This window comes from Coenobita brevimanus, chromosome 106 (genome assembly GCF_032717465.1).
Source record: "Coenobita brevimanus isolate Jiangsu-jjx chromosome 106, ASM3271746v2, whole genome shotgun sequence".
NCBI lineage: Eukaryota > Metazoa > Arthropoda > Malacostraca > Decapoda > Coenobitidae > Coenobita > Coenobita brevimanus.
Genome location: NC_137059.1, coordinates 13327987 through 13343163, shown reverse-complemented (window position 1 = coordinate 13343163; position 15177 = coordinate 13327987). Strand labels below are relative to the sequence as shown.

Sequence of the window (15177 nt, the reverse complement as noted above, 5' to 3'; positions counted from 1 at the left end):
GAGGGAGGCAGCACGAGCACGTGGTGCTCGTAGGCCTAGGGGAGAGTTGGTGGAGTCACTCCCCAGCACTTCTTTCGCCCCTGAATATTCCCAAACTTCCTCCCCACAGCCCCAGGATGTGGGGAAAGGAAAGAAAGGGAAGGGAAAGGGTAAAGGAAAAGGGAGAGGGAAGAGAAGTGCGAGTGATGAGAGGCGCCGCTCTCCACCTCCCCAACCTCCCCCATCACCCTCACCTCCCCACCCTGACGAAGGGGACGATGGTGACGTGGCTGGAGACGGTGGTGTCACGTGGAACTGGGAAGATGGGAGTAATTTTACTCCCATCATTCACCCTTTCACTGAGGAGTGGCGGTCAGGTTGCACGGCTCCAGGTGTAAATGCAGGTTCGTCAAGGGTGGATTTTTTCAACTTGTTCTTTGGTGAGGCGTTTGTGGGGCGCATAGTTGAACAAACTAATATTTTTCCACAATCACAGCACCGTGAAAGTGAACGTTTGGGAACCACGAGCAGGCATTCCCAACAGTATGACTATCCCGTGACAATTTCGGAGATGTTCCTATTTTTGGCCCTGGTTATCTTGATGGGTGTGGTAAGGAAAAACCAAATTCCTGCCTACTGGACAACTGACCCAATCATCCTCACACCTTTCTTTGGAAAGGTGATGAGTCGTAACCGATTTCTGTATATTCTCGGCCGCCTCCACTTTTTTGATGCAGAAGATCCAGCCAATGCAAATAACACTGATAAAATGAGGAGAATTAGGCTGGTATTTGATCATTTACGGCAAATGTTCCACTCCTCATTTTATCCCTACAGAGACCTCGTCATAGACGAGAGTCTTGTGTTGTGGAGAGGCAATATTTCCTTTAGGCAGTACATACCCAGCAAGAGACACCGTTTCGGGTTCAAGATCTTTGTTATGTGTGACTGTAAGACTGGTTATGTGCAAGACATAGTCTTGTACACGGGCTCAAAGACAGATATAACAGAAGATCGGAGTATAGGACTCTCTGGGGCCGTGGTGAAGACAATGATAGAAGAATACCTTCATCGTGGTCATGTGTTGTACCTGGACAACTGGTACACTAGCCCTCTTCTTGCTAGGTTCCTCCACCAACACGACACCGGAGTCTGTGGTACAGTCAAGAGAAACCGTCGCCATATGGTCAAGATAGGGAGGAAACTTGACAAGAACGAGGTGGTTTTCTTCCAGGCCAATAACATCCTTGCAAGCCTGTGGAACCACAACAGGGAAGTTTGCCTCCTATCAACTGTTCACAGCCCCCTGATGCACCGCACAGACTCCGTGGATCACCGTAGCGAGAGGAGGCGCAACGTATGGAAACCTGAGTCTGTACTTGCCTATAATCTGAACATGAGGCAAGTTGATCAGTCAGACTCGATGATTTCAAGTGTTGACTGTGCCAGGACCACGATGAAGTGGTACAAGAAACTCTTTTTCCACTTGCTCGACATCACGGTCCTGAACGCCCACTACCTGCACGCAGTGACCACCGGAGTATCCGAGACCTTTGAGGGGTTTGTGAGGGAGCTGGCACGTGAAATAATCGTCAAGCATGCCCAGGACAGACCCACACACCGCACCCGCACCCCCATGGCTGCTCAGACTCCCCTACGTTTTGCAGGACGCCACTATCCCAGCACAATCCCTTCCGACCCAAACCGTCGTAAACCCCAGCGTCACTGCCATGTATGTAAGCACTCGACAGTCAGACCATCCACTCAGAGAAAAGACACAAGATACGAGTGTGTCGAGTGCAATGTTGCGTTGTGCCTTCAGCCTTGTTTCAAGGAGTATCATAATTTCCTACACTACTGAAACTGTGTGGGAAGGCGAAATGACGCTCATTATAATGGTAAGGCCAGTCAGTAGGTGCTAAGTCAAATATAAAGTTGAAACGGGTGTTATTTTTTCAGAAAAGTAATGTATAAGTTGAGAATTAGTGTAAGTGGAAAGAATTGATATCAAAACTACACCCACTGTGTAAATCTGGTCAGTAAATATGTGATAGCAAGGAAATAAAGTGGAAACGGGTGTAATGTTAGCATGAATAAAACGTATAAGTTGAACAATAGTGTAAGTTGTAATAATTGATGTCACGAGTACACCCACATTCTGGTCAGTAAGTATGTGATACGAATTATATACAGTGGAATTTGTTGTAATGTTAGTAGTAAGGTATTTTATAAGTTGAATACTAGTGTAAGATGAAACAAATGATATCGCAATAACACTCCCTGTGTAAGTACGCGCAAATATGACGCTCAGTTCCATCGTAAGTTCTGAAATTATGTGATATCAATTATATCAAGTGTAAACATGTGCAATGTTAGTGGAGAATTATTATATAAGTACAAAAATAGGTTGTAAGTTGAAATAGTTGTCATAGCGACTTCACCGTGTGTGTTATTATGCGCTATTATTACGCTATATATTTACGTAAGGCCTGAAATAATCTCAAAACAGTTCTATAAAGTTGAAAAGTATATAATAATATTAGAAAAGTATTAAGGAAGTATAAAAAACACAATACGAGTTGAAACAACAGTCACAGCGAGTTCACTCACTACGTAAATAAGCACTAACATTACGCTAAATGTTATCAAAAGGCCTGTGAATACGTAAAAACAGTTCAATAAAATGTAAAATGGTATAATGTTATTGTAGAAGTATTATGTAAGTAAAAAAAATTATATGTATCATGATTTTAGAATGTTAGCGATTCATCGTGACCAAGTTGGCCGATTTTGCTTGTTTCGCACGATGGTACAATGCTTATTTCTGCTCTATTTTTGTATAAAATCCAATATACTCTTTTATCACATGTTTTTATGTTTGTAATAAATACATATCTACTTACTTTCATTGGTTTCCCAGACTTATAATACCATAGAAAACGTTAGAGGCTCAGACCGCCTACGGAGAACACAGGGCCAGGTGGGACCAAGGCATACCTGGTTAGGGTAATTAGGGACCCCGGGGACCACTTTCTTTGCCACTGACCATTGTTTCTGACCAAAAGCGAAAGTTTAAGCAAAAAAAAAAGGGTCAAAAAATGGTCGGGATTGGGGGGTACCAGTGGTCAAAAAGTGGTCGGGACGGGGCGGGTTAAGCTTATTTCACTTATAACTCCTAGTTTGCATAAACGCTTTGCTATTCATAACTGGTACTTAGGCCAGTCCCTTTGTATTAAGTTTAAAATCTGTTGTGCAACCAGGAGTTAATGCATCAGCAAGAACCTGTTATCATTAATAGCATTAGGTATTGATTGTCAGGGGTGAAGTCACTTTCTCCAGAGGCTAACAGAACTAACAAACAGCAATTGTGAGGAATTAGTCTCTGCTGTGTACTGTTGAGAAAGTTTATAAATTCTCATCCTCAGAGAATCAGCGAAGTAAGCCGGCATAAAGTAATCATTGCTTGATTTAACAAGACAATTCATTGTCGATGTTCTCAGTATTATTGAATAATTATTCTTTAACATTGTATATACATTAAAAACCCCGTGACAATTGGCGACCTCGCCAGGATATTAACTCCTAGCTCTAAAGCTATTCACGAGATAATACTCACTCACTCATACTTAGCTATTTATCATTAAAGTCTATAGGCACTATCTTACTGGTGATTATTAATTAATAGTTTTCACAGTCAGTTGCTTGTTTAATTTTCTTTCTTTACCAGTTTAATTAGATAAAACTGGTCACCACTAACCTGTGCCTATATTCTTTATTCTCGATTATTGGCATCTTTCTCTGAAAAAATTGCAGTCAGCACTGAGTCGCTAGTTTACTTAGATTGAGTTAGCATCATGTCCACCAGCGTCTATGTACAGGAAGCCAAAAATATGGGGCTTACGGATCCGGAGAAAATTAAGGACTTTGTCCTCTCTGGTTTTAATTACGAACAGCAGTGCGAGGATGATGCTCGTGAAGAGCGTCGAATTCAGTGTGAGGAACGCGAAAAGGAGCGCGAATACGAGCGAGAACAGTGCGAACACAAGCGAGAACAGTGCAAACACAAGCGAGAACAGTGCGAACACAAGCGAGAACACCGCGAACACGAGCGGAAACAATGCGAACTCGAGTTAGAACACAGGCAAAAACAGCAAGAACTCGAATTAGAACATGAGCGAGAACAGTGTGAGGAACAAGAGAGAGAATGAGAAAACGAACGTGCTGAGCGAGAAGCACGCGAAAAACATGAATTTGAAATGTTGAAACTCAAGCGAGATTCCTTGGCTTCAGACACATCTGGTGCAGCTGGCCCAAGCTCCACGAGCGCTATCCCTGCACATATTATGGTGACCCCACACATCAAGCTTCCCCCATACAAGGAAGGCAAGCGAATCGAGCCATACATAGCTCGTTTTGAAGACATGGCTCAACTGTACCAGCTGGATGATGCAGCTAAGCGGCTTCAGTTTCTTAGCCTGTTTCAGGCCCTGCCCTCGATATTCTCCACAAAATTCGTGGAGACAATCTCACGTGTGAGATGATGAAGGCCACACTCGTCAAAGCGTACGGCCTCACAGTTGACGACGCCAAGAATCAGTTCATGAGGGCACGTTTACAGGATAAAGAGACTGCTGTTCAGTTTCTTAACCGGCTTACTGCTTACTTAGATGAGTGGATGGAGAAAGATGACACTCCTTCCATGCGTGAGGGGATAATTGACCTTATGCTGCGCACACAGCTGGAAAAGTCGTGCCCTACTGAACTTATGGCTCAGCTTAAGATCTGCCAGGTAAGAGATGCTAGCCAAATGGTGAAGAAGGCTGACGCATTCTTCACTGCATACGGGTATCAAACTCGCTAGCAGCATACCTGGAACAGAAAACCTGATAAATCTGGGAAACCGTCTCAGACTGAACCCCAGCAACAAGGCCGTTTTCAGAATAATGGCCAAGGTCCAAAACCGCAGAAGAAGGACCAGGGGCAAAACACTCAGAAACCTGAGTGGAAGCAGTACGATAAACAGAACCCTAACCAGCAGCAGTACCGGTATTTCAAGCAGCAGCAGGGCAAGGACAAACCACGTAACCCTCAGTCGGGACAATCGACTTTAGTGTATCAGAGGCAGGATGCAAATGCAGCCCTTATGCCACAACAAGCATACAGTGGTGCCAACCCCACCAGTACAGGTACTTCCCTGCAGTTCACTAGTTCCCCAGTGACAGTGAACACTCCTCCACAGGTGGTCAATGCTCCAGTTCCTCAGATGGTGAGCACGACCCCTCAGGTATCAAGTTCTCAGGGCGCCACATTTTCTGCATCGTTTGTTCCACAGTCTCACCAATGACTGGCTGCTACCTCCTGAGACACTTCCACCAGAAACACTGCCTTTCTTGTTCAGCCAGGGTTTGTGGGAGGTGTTTCTGTAAATGTACTGAGAGATAATGGTTCCTCGGGTTGCTCTGTCAAGCAAAGTTTAGTTCAGCCCGACGAGTACACGGGTAAGAAGATCCAAGTTAGACTTATTGATGGGTCAGTGAGATTGTTCCCTGAGGCACGTATCCAGGTGGCATCTCCTTTCTACATTGGCTTGACAGCTGCTGTTGTCATGCCAGAACCCTTGTTTGACCTCATTATTGGCAACATACCGGGTGTCAAAAACAGTTGTGCCATAGATGTTGCTACTCAGACTTCGGCTGTTGCAGTAACACGAGCCATGGCCAAGGCTCCAAATCGTGTCACCCCATTGACCGTTGCAACACAGCAAAATTTGATTCATAGTCAAGACGTTGTCCAAGAACAACAGTCTGACCCGACACTTGCCTCAGTGTGTAAGAAGCTAGAGGGTAAAGTGATTAAGTATTCACGGGGAGTCAAGCCAGGTTCCTTCGCAAGCGAGGACGGGTATACCGTGAGTCACAAACACCCCAGGGCGAGGTTCAACTGCAGTTCGTTGTTCCCGCAAAGTATCACCGGGCAGTGTTTGAATTGGGTCATTGTTCAGTCATAGGAGGCCACATGGGCCAAAAGAAAACCTCTGACCGCATCCATGCTGACTTTTTCTGGCCAGGAATGGGACAGGAAATAAAAAGGCTTGTGCGTTCCTGCGACGTGTGTCAGCATACCACTGACCGGGGACGTGTCCGTCCAGTGCCATTGAAACCAATGCCTGTAATCTCTGAACCGTTCGAGAGAGTAGCAGTTGACATTTTTGGGCCAATCTCTCCTAGGGCAAGTGATGGATCAAGGTATATCCTCACTATTGTTAATTTCAGCACACGGTGGCCTGAAGCCATGACCCTTAAGAATATAGAGGCCGTCACTGTTGCTGAGGCATTGATCGAAGTGTTCTGTCGCGTAGGTATCCCCAAAGAGGTCTTAAGCGACCGGGGCTCGCAGTTCACCTCTGGAATGATGAACGAAGCATTCAGGTTGTTGTCCATCCGAGGCCTGCGAACTACGCCTTATCATCCCATGTGTAACGGACTATGTGAGAGGTTCAATGGGACTCTCAAGAAGATGTTAAAGCGCATGGCCGCTGAACAGCCAAAGGAATGGCCGTGGTTCATTGCTCCTCTTTTGTTTGCTTATCGAGAAGCCCCACAGCACTCCTTGAAGTTCTCACCCTTTGAACTGGTGTATGGAAGGTCGGTCCGTGGACCACTTCAAGTCCTTCATAAGTTATGGGACAATGAAGAACCCGACCCTGAAGTCAAGACCACCAACACCTGCGTCCTTGATCTAGCTGACCGCCTCCAGTCGATGTGCGAGTTAGCTAAGGAAGAACTGATCATGGCGCGTGAAGTTCAGAAAGCCTATTATGATAAGAAGGCAAAACTTCGGAAGTTTAGTCCAGGCGATAAGTGCTTGGTGTTACTCACCACTGCCCAGAACAAGTTGTTGGCGCAGTGGAAGGGTCCATTTGATGTAGTAGAGAGCATTTCAGACCTCAACTACATAATTCAATTGGGGAATCTTTGCAAAAGGTTCCACATTAACATGTTGAAGGCTTATCATGAGTCAGGCCCCGAGGAGACTGGCCTACGAGTAGCTGATGATAGTGACCAGCTACTGGGAGAAACCGGGGCAGCCGCAGTGATCCCAGGTGATGACCATGATGACGAGCCCTTAACCGCTCAGTCCCATCAGGAAGAGACTGTCGGAGATGTTTTACTTAACACTGACTTAGCATTAGGTGATCAGAATGCCATAAGGACACTGCTCTGTCGGTATGCTGATGTCTTCTCTGACCAACCTAGACTTGCAAAGGTTGATTGTCACAAAATTGAGTTGACCAGCGATACTCCCATAAAGGTTAAGTCATATCCGATTCCCATGCGACTACTGGGTGCAGCAGACAACGAAATTGCTGACATGGAGATTGCAGGTATTACTGAAAAATCCTCATCTCCTTACTGCAGTCCAATGGTAGTAGTTCACAAGAAACATGGTGGAGTCAGGATTTGTGGCGACTATAGGAGGCTCAGTGCAATCACCAAAGTGGATGCTGAGCCGATGGGTGACCACATTGCCATCTTCTCCAAGCTGGCAGGGTCACGATATTTTACGAAGCTCGATTTGGCGAAGGGATTCTTCCAGATTCCCCTTCACCCCGAGAGCCATCAGTTCACTGCCTTTGCTGCTCCTAGGGGGTTGTATCAGTTTAAAGTCCTCCCATTTGGACTTACCAATTCCCCAGCAGTATTCAATCGTGCCATGAGACAAGTGCTCCATGGTATTGTAAGAGTAGAGATGTTCGTTGATGATGTCCTCGTTCATTCTGCCACGTTGGAGGGGCACCTCAGACTCTTGGAAATTGTCTTCAGTAGACTCCAGAGTTTCAACATGACTGTGAAGCCTAGCAAATGTAAAATTGCTCACAGTGAGGTGGAGTTCCTCGGACATATTGTTGGCAACAATCACTGCAGGTGTCAGGGTGACAAGATTAGGAAGGTTAGAGAAGCCCCGAGACCCATGACAGGTTAGGGCATTCCTTGGCCTAGTGGGGTATTATAGGAGTTTTATCCCCAACTTTGCTCTCATTGCCCAACCATTGTACAAGGTACTATGGAAATATGCTCCAAACACCATTGAATGGGGAGAAGCGCAAGAGAGATCTTTTGCCGCCCTTAAAAACATGTTGTGCAAGGAGCCTATCTTGCAGTTGCCTGATTCCAACAAACCTTTCATACTGAGCACTGATGCTTCACAAGATGGAGTAGGTGCTGTATTGATGCAGGAATCGGAAGGTGGAATCTTCCCAGTGGCATACCACAGCCGTAAGCTAAAACCTGCCGAGAGGAATTACAGTACTGTTGAGAAGGAACTCTTGGCCATGGTTTAGGGGGTTAAGAAATACTATTATTATTTATATGGGGCACCATTCACTCTGGAAACTGATCATATGCCACTCACTAGTCTCAGCACGACCAAGATGGCTAATGCAAGATTGACACGCTGGACAATGTATTTACAGCAGTTTAACCTTATTGTGAGATACATCAAGGGAAGTGATAACGTAGGTGCAGACATGACGTCTCGCCTGCTAACTGCTGACTAACACGGGCAACTGTTGTATGCTGGGTTCCGTAAGATAGGTGTCCTCAGAGATTTCAGTAATCCAAGGACCAGCCTGGTTCCCAGTTAAAAGTGTACCAGTAATTGCTGACGACTTACCCGTTGGTCCCACAGGACACGTTACGTCCAGGACTTGTATATACATGTATACCATAAGTTAAGGGGGAAGTTTGAGAACCTTGCAGAGACAGTTCGAGGCTGTGTATGAATTACCTTGTGGAACGTCTCGAGCTGTGGGCCTCTCTGAGGATTCCCGGAGAATGCACAATATCTACACGAGTGTTCACACCCACGGTGGGTGTTAAAACGTGACCTGCCAGAGATTGTGTAGCGATTCTCAGCATCCTGTCATTAACTTTAAGTGTAGAGTTAGGTTAACCAGTAAACTGCCCGTTCTAAGAGATTTGAGCAATTCAAGAACTGGCACGTTTCCTGGTTAATAATGTTAGGTTAACTAGTAAACTGCCCGTTCTAAGAGATTTGAGCAATTCAAGAACTGGCACGTTTCCTGGTTAATAATGTTAGGTTAACTAGTAAACTGCCAATTCTAAGAGATTTGAGCAATTCAAGAACTGGCACGTTTCCTAGTTAATAACCGTTAACCAGTAAACTGTAAGGGTCCTGAGCGATTTGTGAATCCTAAGACTATGTTTCCTGGTTAATAACGACATCAGTACTGATTGCTAGGCAGAGAGAGAGAAATGACACTTTTGATGCTCCATCTTGATTCCTTTCGCAGGTGCAGCTGGCGGGTGCAGCATTGCCGTGCAGAACAGCTGATCATCCCTGACGCATGCTGCCGCCTCTTCTCTTCTGCCTCGTCGTCATCATTTATTATTGATTTGCATTATGTAATTTTACATGTAGGTACAGTTACATCACAACTGTAACACCTACACCGTGTATTACATACATCACGCTACATAACAGTTAATTGTTAATGTAAATGTAGTGAACTTTTTGCTCAGTTTGACCTGAGTACAGGATTTTTCACCGTCGTCATGGAGTTTTTCACTCAAGCTTGCTTCTATTAATGTAAATACAAAGTTTTGTTCCGCTCACTGGCGACTGTGACTTTCTCTTGTAGCAGGATAGCACACACACAGCACAGTGTGAATCTTGTGTGACTGAGTAAGGATTTATATGTAGGTATATTGAAAAAAAAAATTTCTGAAGAAATTTTATTTTTATTTTTATGGGGCTTAATGTCACGAGTCGGAGCGATTTTGTATTTGAATAAGCTCGTGACATCAACTTCGGTGGGAAACCGCGAATTCTAGTGGAATCCCAGTATTTATCACTCAGTCAACTGTCATGTATTCACCCGGTTGGGAGTGTTTTCAGAACAATTTTTCACTGTGTCATAAATGATCGTCTTTGTGCGAGACATTAGCACTTCCGCTGAGCAATTTATTATGGGCGTGTTTCGCTCATTCTAGCCATTAGCAATGCGTTTCGACACTCCTCTTTCTCACGATTTGAAGTCAGTCAAGATTTGAGTGCTGTGAAAGCAGGTTGGGCCCAGTGCGTAGCAGTGCTGCCATTGTCCAGTTCCTGAATTTCCACCTAGTGTGATTGGCGAGAGACTTAAGCGTGTGCAGTATCCTTCTTCAACGACTCCCAGTCATCCGCTTAGTCCACTCTTTGACCAGTATTTCTTTTCATTTTTTCCTAGGTTTAAGAGTTTAGCTTTTGAGTGAGCGAGTGAGTGTGATCTCCTTATTTTGAATTCATTTTGAAATGTAACGTAAATTTATTTTATTGTAATCAATAAATTTAAGTTCTTTTCCTTGAGCATAATGTAGTGTAAACTTAGCATAATGTAGTGTAAACTTGTGTTTTATTTTCCATATTAAGCTTATTTCACTTATAGCTCCTAGTTTGCATAAACGCTTTGCTATTCATAACTGGTACTTAGGCCAGTCCCTTTGTATTAAGCTTAAAATCCGTTGTGCAACCAGGAGTTAATGCATCAGCAAGAACCTGTTATCATTAATAGCATTAGTTATTGATTGTCAGGGGTGAAGTCACTTTCTCCAGAGGCTAACAGTACTAACAAACAGCAATTGTGAGGAATTAGTCTCTGCTGTGTACTGTTGAGAAAGTTTATAAATTCTCGTCCTCAGAGAATCAGCGAAGTAAGCCGGCATAAAGTAATCATTGCTTGATTTAACATGATAATTCATTGTCGCTGTTCTCAGTATTATTGAATAATTATTCTTTAATATTGTATATACATTAAAAACCCCGTGACAACCCCTCAGGAGGACGTAAACAAGGAGACGCTGAAGGCACAGTACACTCTAATAAAGAACGAGACAACAACATCCCATGTCATGCAGTGGGGGCAGACCTCCCTCGACACCCTTGAAGTGGGGGATTTTGTGGGAGGCGCCAATCCCCAGAGAGTCAACTACGGCCCTTTCAGTGCCTACAAAGATCCTTGCTTGGTGAGGAAGGCGGAGTTTATAAGCTTACATGAATTATATAAAAAATAATTAAATGATTACGTATCCAATATTCTGGCTACAAGAATACTCGTACATGGATCACATTAGAAGTAGTTTCAATTTTATATCGTCAGTACTTTCTGGCTATAATATTACATGAATTATGTGAGAAATAATTTAAACATTACATACCCAATACCCCTTTTCCTATGTTACATGTATTAGTATCACATGGATTATATAAGACGTAGTGTGAATATTACAGAGACAGTACCCTCTGGTCATAATGTAAGTCAGTACTTTGTGGTTATAACGTACATAGAAATATATAGAAATAAGTTTAAATTAATACAGTATCGTATAATATTACATAGATAATACAAGAAGCAGTTTAAATATTATCAGCCCAATACCTTCCGTGTCAGCAATCAGCCGTGCCCAATCCAGACGTGCCTGAAGTAATTGTGAAGCACAAAATAAACACCACCTTGGGCCTGCCTGAGAACAGGTACTGGAAGGAACAGATGAGCCAGCTTCAACAGGTAAGGGAATTATGGTAACTCTTGCGTATTTTCATTTTTCATTTTAACATGTACTGGAAGGTGCTGGAGAGTGACGCCTTCATGTGGTGACACTGATATGACCAGGGGGCTCCGCTGCTTGGTCGTACAAATATCCCCTAGTTCCCTCCCTAACTTCCAAGAGGAGGATCGAAGACTGCAGGAGATGGGTATATTCACATCGTTTTTGTTATAATTTAGCCCAGATTTTCGTCCTCTCGCAGCTTATTTCACGTAGCTTCGTGACATAAAATGATATTGCTATGGCTCTATATATTTTCAATAGCATTTCCTCAAGTCTAACACTATATTCAAATGTTAATTCAATACTACAGCCCAGCCACAAAGATGGAAGGATGGCAGTTTTAAGCCAAGTTTGAGTAAAGGCAGTATAGCGCCATATTCTATAATTAATCCCTTGTTATAATTCAGCAGTCATAATGGAGAAATGGGAATTTTAGACTAAGTTAAAGTGGACAGAGTATAGCCCCTTTTGGCCTTTCAGAACCGCAGCCTGGTCCAGAAGACGATGCTGACTATCACTACGCTGCTGACTAAGGGTGATCTGGAATTGGCCAAGGAACTGACTCGCGACCACCACCACCAGCACATCAACCACCACCACTGCTTTGAGGAGGCCACAGACTACTTTTACAGCGTGTGCTTCAGTGTTGGGGAGGTCAGTGTCGAATGATCTTTTTTGATGCTGTGTGTGTGTGTGTGTGTGTGTGTGTGTGTGTGTGTGTGTGTGTGTGTGTGTGTGTGTGTGTGTGTGTGTGTGTGTGTGTGTGTGTGTGTGTGTGTGTGTGTGTGTGTGTGTGTGTGTGAGTGTGTGTGTGTGTAGCATAGACGGCATCCTAGCAGCTCATTCTTTTCGATTTATTCTGCATATTTGTTTCTTTATGATAACCAAGTTTACATCAGTAATACAGAAAATAATTAGGCATAATATGTAAGTGAATCACTATGGAAGAGGTGTTCTGAAATCTCAAAAGCGATTTACAAATGCATAAATATCGACATAGTCTGCATCACTGATATACAGAATATGAAGTGCAATGTCCAGAATAAATCGTTATAGGATATATTAGGAAATCGTCATGGTTTCTTATAATACGTCTCAGTTCCTGCATAATGTTCTTGCAATTGCAGAACCCGTACGCCCTCCGTGCATCCTACGTGCTTGTGAACCTTTGTGAGCACGGGTACACGGCACAAGAGTTCATCACGGCAGCAAAGACCATATGCAAGACCAACCATAACACTGGGTTCAACTGAGGAGCGTGGGAAGAGGAAAAAAATCATGGAACCGTATTTTTCTTCCTTTTTTTTTTTTTTTTTTTTTTTTTAGCTGAGTTTGGATTTGTCCTAAGCTAGTATGTTATTATCTCTCCGGTAGCCTGAATTTAAATGTGTGTGTGTGTGTGTGTGTGTGTGTGTGTGTGTGTGTGTGTGTGTGTGTGTGTGAGAGAGAGAGAGATCACAGGATTCAACAGGTTAAGGTTGGTTCATGTCATCAGTTTCGAAGCATGTTTTGAAGCATGGTAATGAAATAGGTGTGTGGCAGAGGCTCAGATCAAATTAGTTCCCTGCGTCTCCCGCTAGAGCAGGGAAAATGCATCAGTTAGTTTGGATTCAAGATCAGTCTTCGAGACATCTTCTGACACCACTTATTCAACACCACACTTTGAAAATGACCGTGCAACCAGACTAAAGGTACTGTTGCATTCCTTTCAGTACTGGTCATAGGGAGGGAAGGGCTGTTGCAGAACCATCCCTCCTTAGATATCAGGCCCATTTAAGTGTTTTTCTGGCTTTATGAAAATTGTAGTTGATAGGGAACATCTTTTCTTGACAAAGTCGGCTAGACAGCTCCTTCAACAAAAGCAACTAACAAACTTCATCCTTCATCCTCCATTTTGGGCTTAACGTTGCACTCCCATTCTCTAATTAACTTAGCATCTATGTTATTTCTGATTGCATTCCATGCCAAGGAATTTTAATTTTTTGTCTTAGCTACAGCTCTTATATTTCGCCTCCATTCCGCTTTGATTTTACGATTGTTCATTTCGTTCACTTATATTGTTTCACAAGATGCAGATGCTTAGAAGTGCTTATTCAATTTGTAATAACGATTAGTAAAAGGGCACCTGCGCCACTCTTATTTCACTTGTGTTCCTGTCATATATTTTACTGTATTTCCTACTTTTAATGTCTTTTTTTTTTTTTTTTTTTTTTTTTTTAGTAGACCACTTCTGGATACATAAATGTAATCCTAAATGTAATTTTGTGGTCAGTAAACATCAGTTTGTCGCTATATCTCAGTCTATTTGTATGAGGGGAAGTGTTTTTTTTTGTGTGTGTGTATGTGTGAAATGTGTTTACAAATATATCGTTTTACCCATCAAAACTGTCTTTCCATACACTTCATACAAATCCAGCTATAACTATGAGTTTCTAGTGAAGCGGTATTTATGGGATGTGTTGTATAACGAGGGAATATTGGGTGATTTGTCTGATTGAGTTGTACAGCGATGACTGTCTGAGATTTGGTTGGGAATACGGGTAAATCTGAAAATTTGATTGAGGAGCCTTATAATTTTGGCAACGTTTTCTGTGAACATTGTAGTTTTAACACATCTAAGCGATCAGGAAAAGTCAATGAAAGTCAGGATACACATTTCAATGGAGAATGGCGATTACAACAATTTCTACAGCTTCTGACTCTTTGTTAGAAGAGGATTAATATGAGAATGAGCCAGGAGTAATAGCATGTCAGAAGCGATAGCTCTTCGTGAAAACAAGAGCAAGAGATGAGAGAAATAAACAAACAAATCTAAAACTGTTAAGAAGTTTCCAACAAATCCCTTGAGAAGACCGTTAGGGGGTCTCATTTCTCTGTTGAACTGTCCAGATATGCTTGGCTCTCGGCTAAAAATTGTTAGGTTTGTTCGCTTCAACTATTAAGGTCCAACTTTACTAAACGGTCTTTTATGATATTGTATGTGTGGACGAATAGAGAAAATTCTCAATGAAATCATAACACGACAATTAGAAGAAAATATAATAGTCCACTATTTTTTTTTTTTTTTTTTTTTTTTGGGTGGGGGGAGGTAAAGAAGTGAATAAAGTTAAAACCACCAAAAAGCAAAATAAAGTTCTTAGCGGTGGTAGGTCTGGGTCCGCGTGCTGACGGTGGCTGCATACTTACCTGGCACAAGAGATACTGTGATCACGAAGGTGGTTCTCCCAGGACGAGGCCCACCATTGCACTCCGGTGGTGCTGACCCCTGTTTAAACCCATATGTGGTTAACTCGAGTGCGCAGTTTTTGAAAGTGGGGGACTGCGTCCGCGCTATCCCCCATAATAAATCATCATCTTCATTATCAGTCATTACATGTCCACTGCGGAACGAAGGTCTCCCCCAACTTTCTCCACGAGTTAACTGAGCCAATTGCTGCCACGTTTTCCCTGCAGATTTCTCTGTCTCATCTCTCCACCTCCCGTCTGGCCTTTTCCTGCTACGCTTATAATCTCTTAGTGTCCAGACAGTCAGCCTCTTGCTACATGGCCTGCCCACCTCCATTTTTGTGTTTTTTTATAACTCCTGTAA

At 43.2% G+C, this 15177-nt stretch overlaps 1 protein-coding gene and 1 non-coding gene across 2 annotated transcripts in view; both read left to right on the top strand.

The window, feature by feature from the left end:
• LOC145416537 (legumain-like) overlaps nt 1-12841 on the top strand; it is a 145264-nt gene extending 132423 nt beyond the window's left edge. Inside the window, exons 11-14 of the mRNA XM_080285504.1 lie at nt 10818-11003; nt 11429-11545; nt 12069-12242; nt 12716-12841. Of these exons, the coding sequence (XP_080141630.1) occupies nt 10818-11003; nt 11429-11545; nt 12069-12242; nt 12716-12841 (603 nt within the window). The remainder of the gene's footprint in view (nt 1-10817; nt 11004-11428; nt 11546-12068; nt 12243-12715) is intronic.
• Nucleotides 12842-14766: 1925 nt separating this feature from the next.
• Nucleotides 14767-14928, top strand: LOC145416565 (U1 spliceosomal RNA). The gene has a single exon (XR_013900296.1). It is a non-coding gene; the product is annotated as a U1 spliceosomal RNA (small nuclear RNA).
• Nucleotides 14929-15177: the final 249 nt, after the last annotated feature.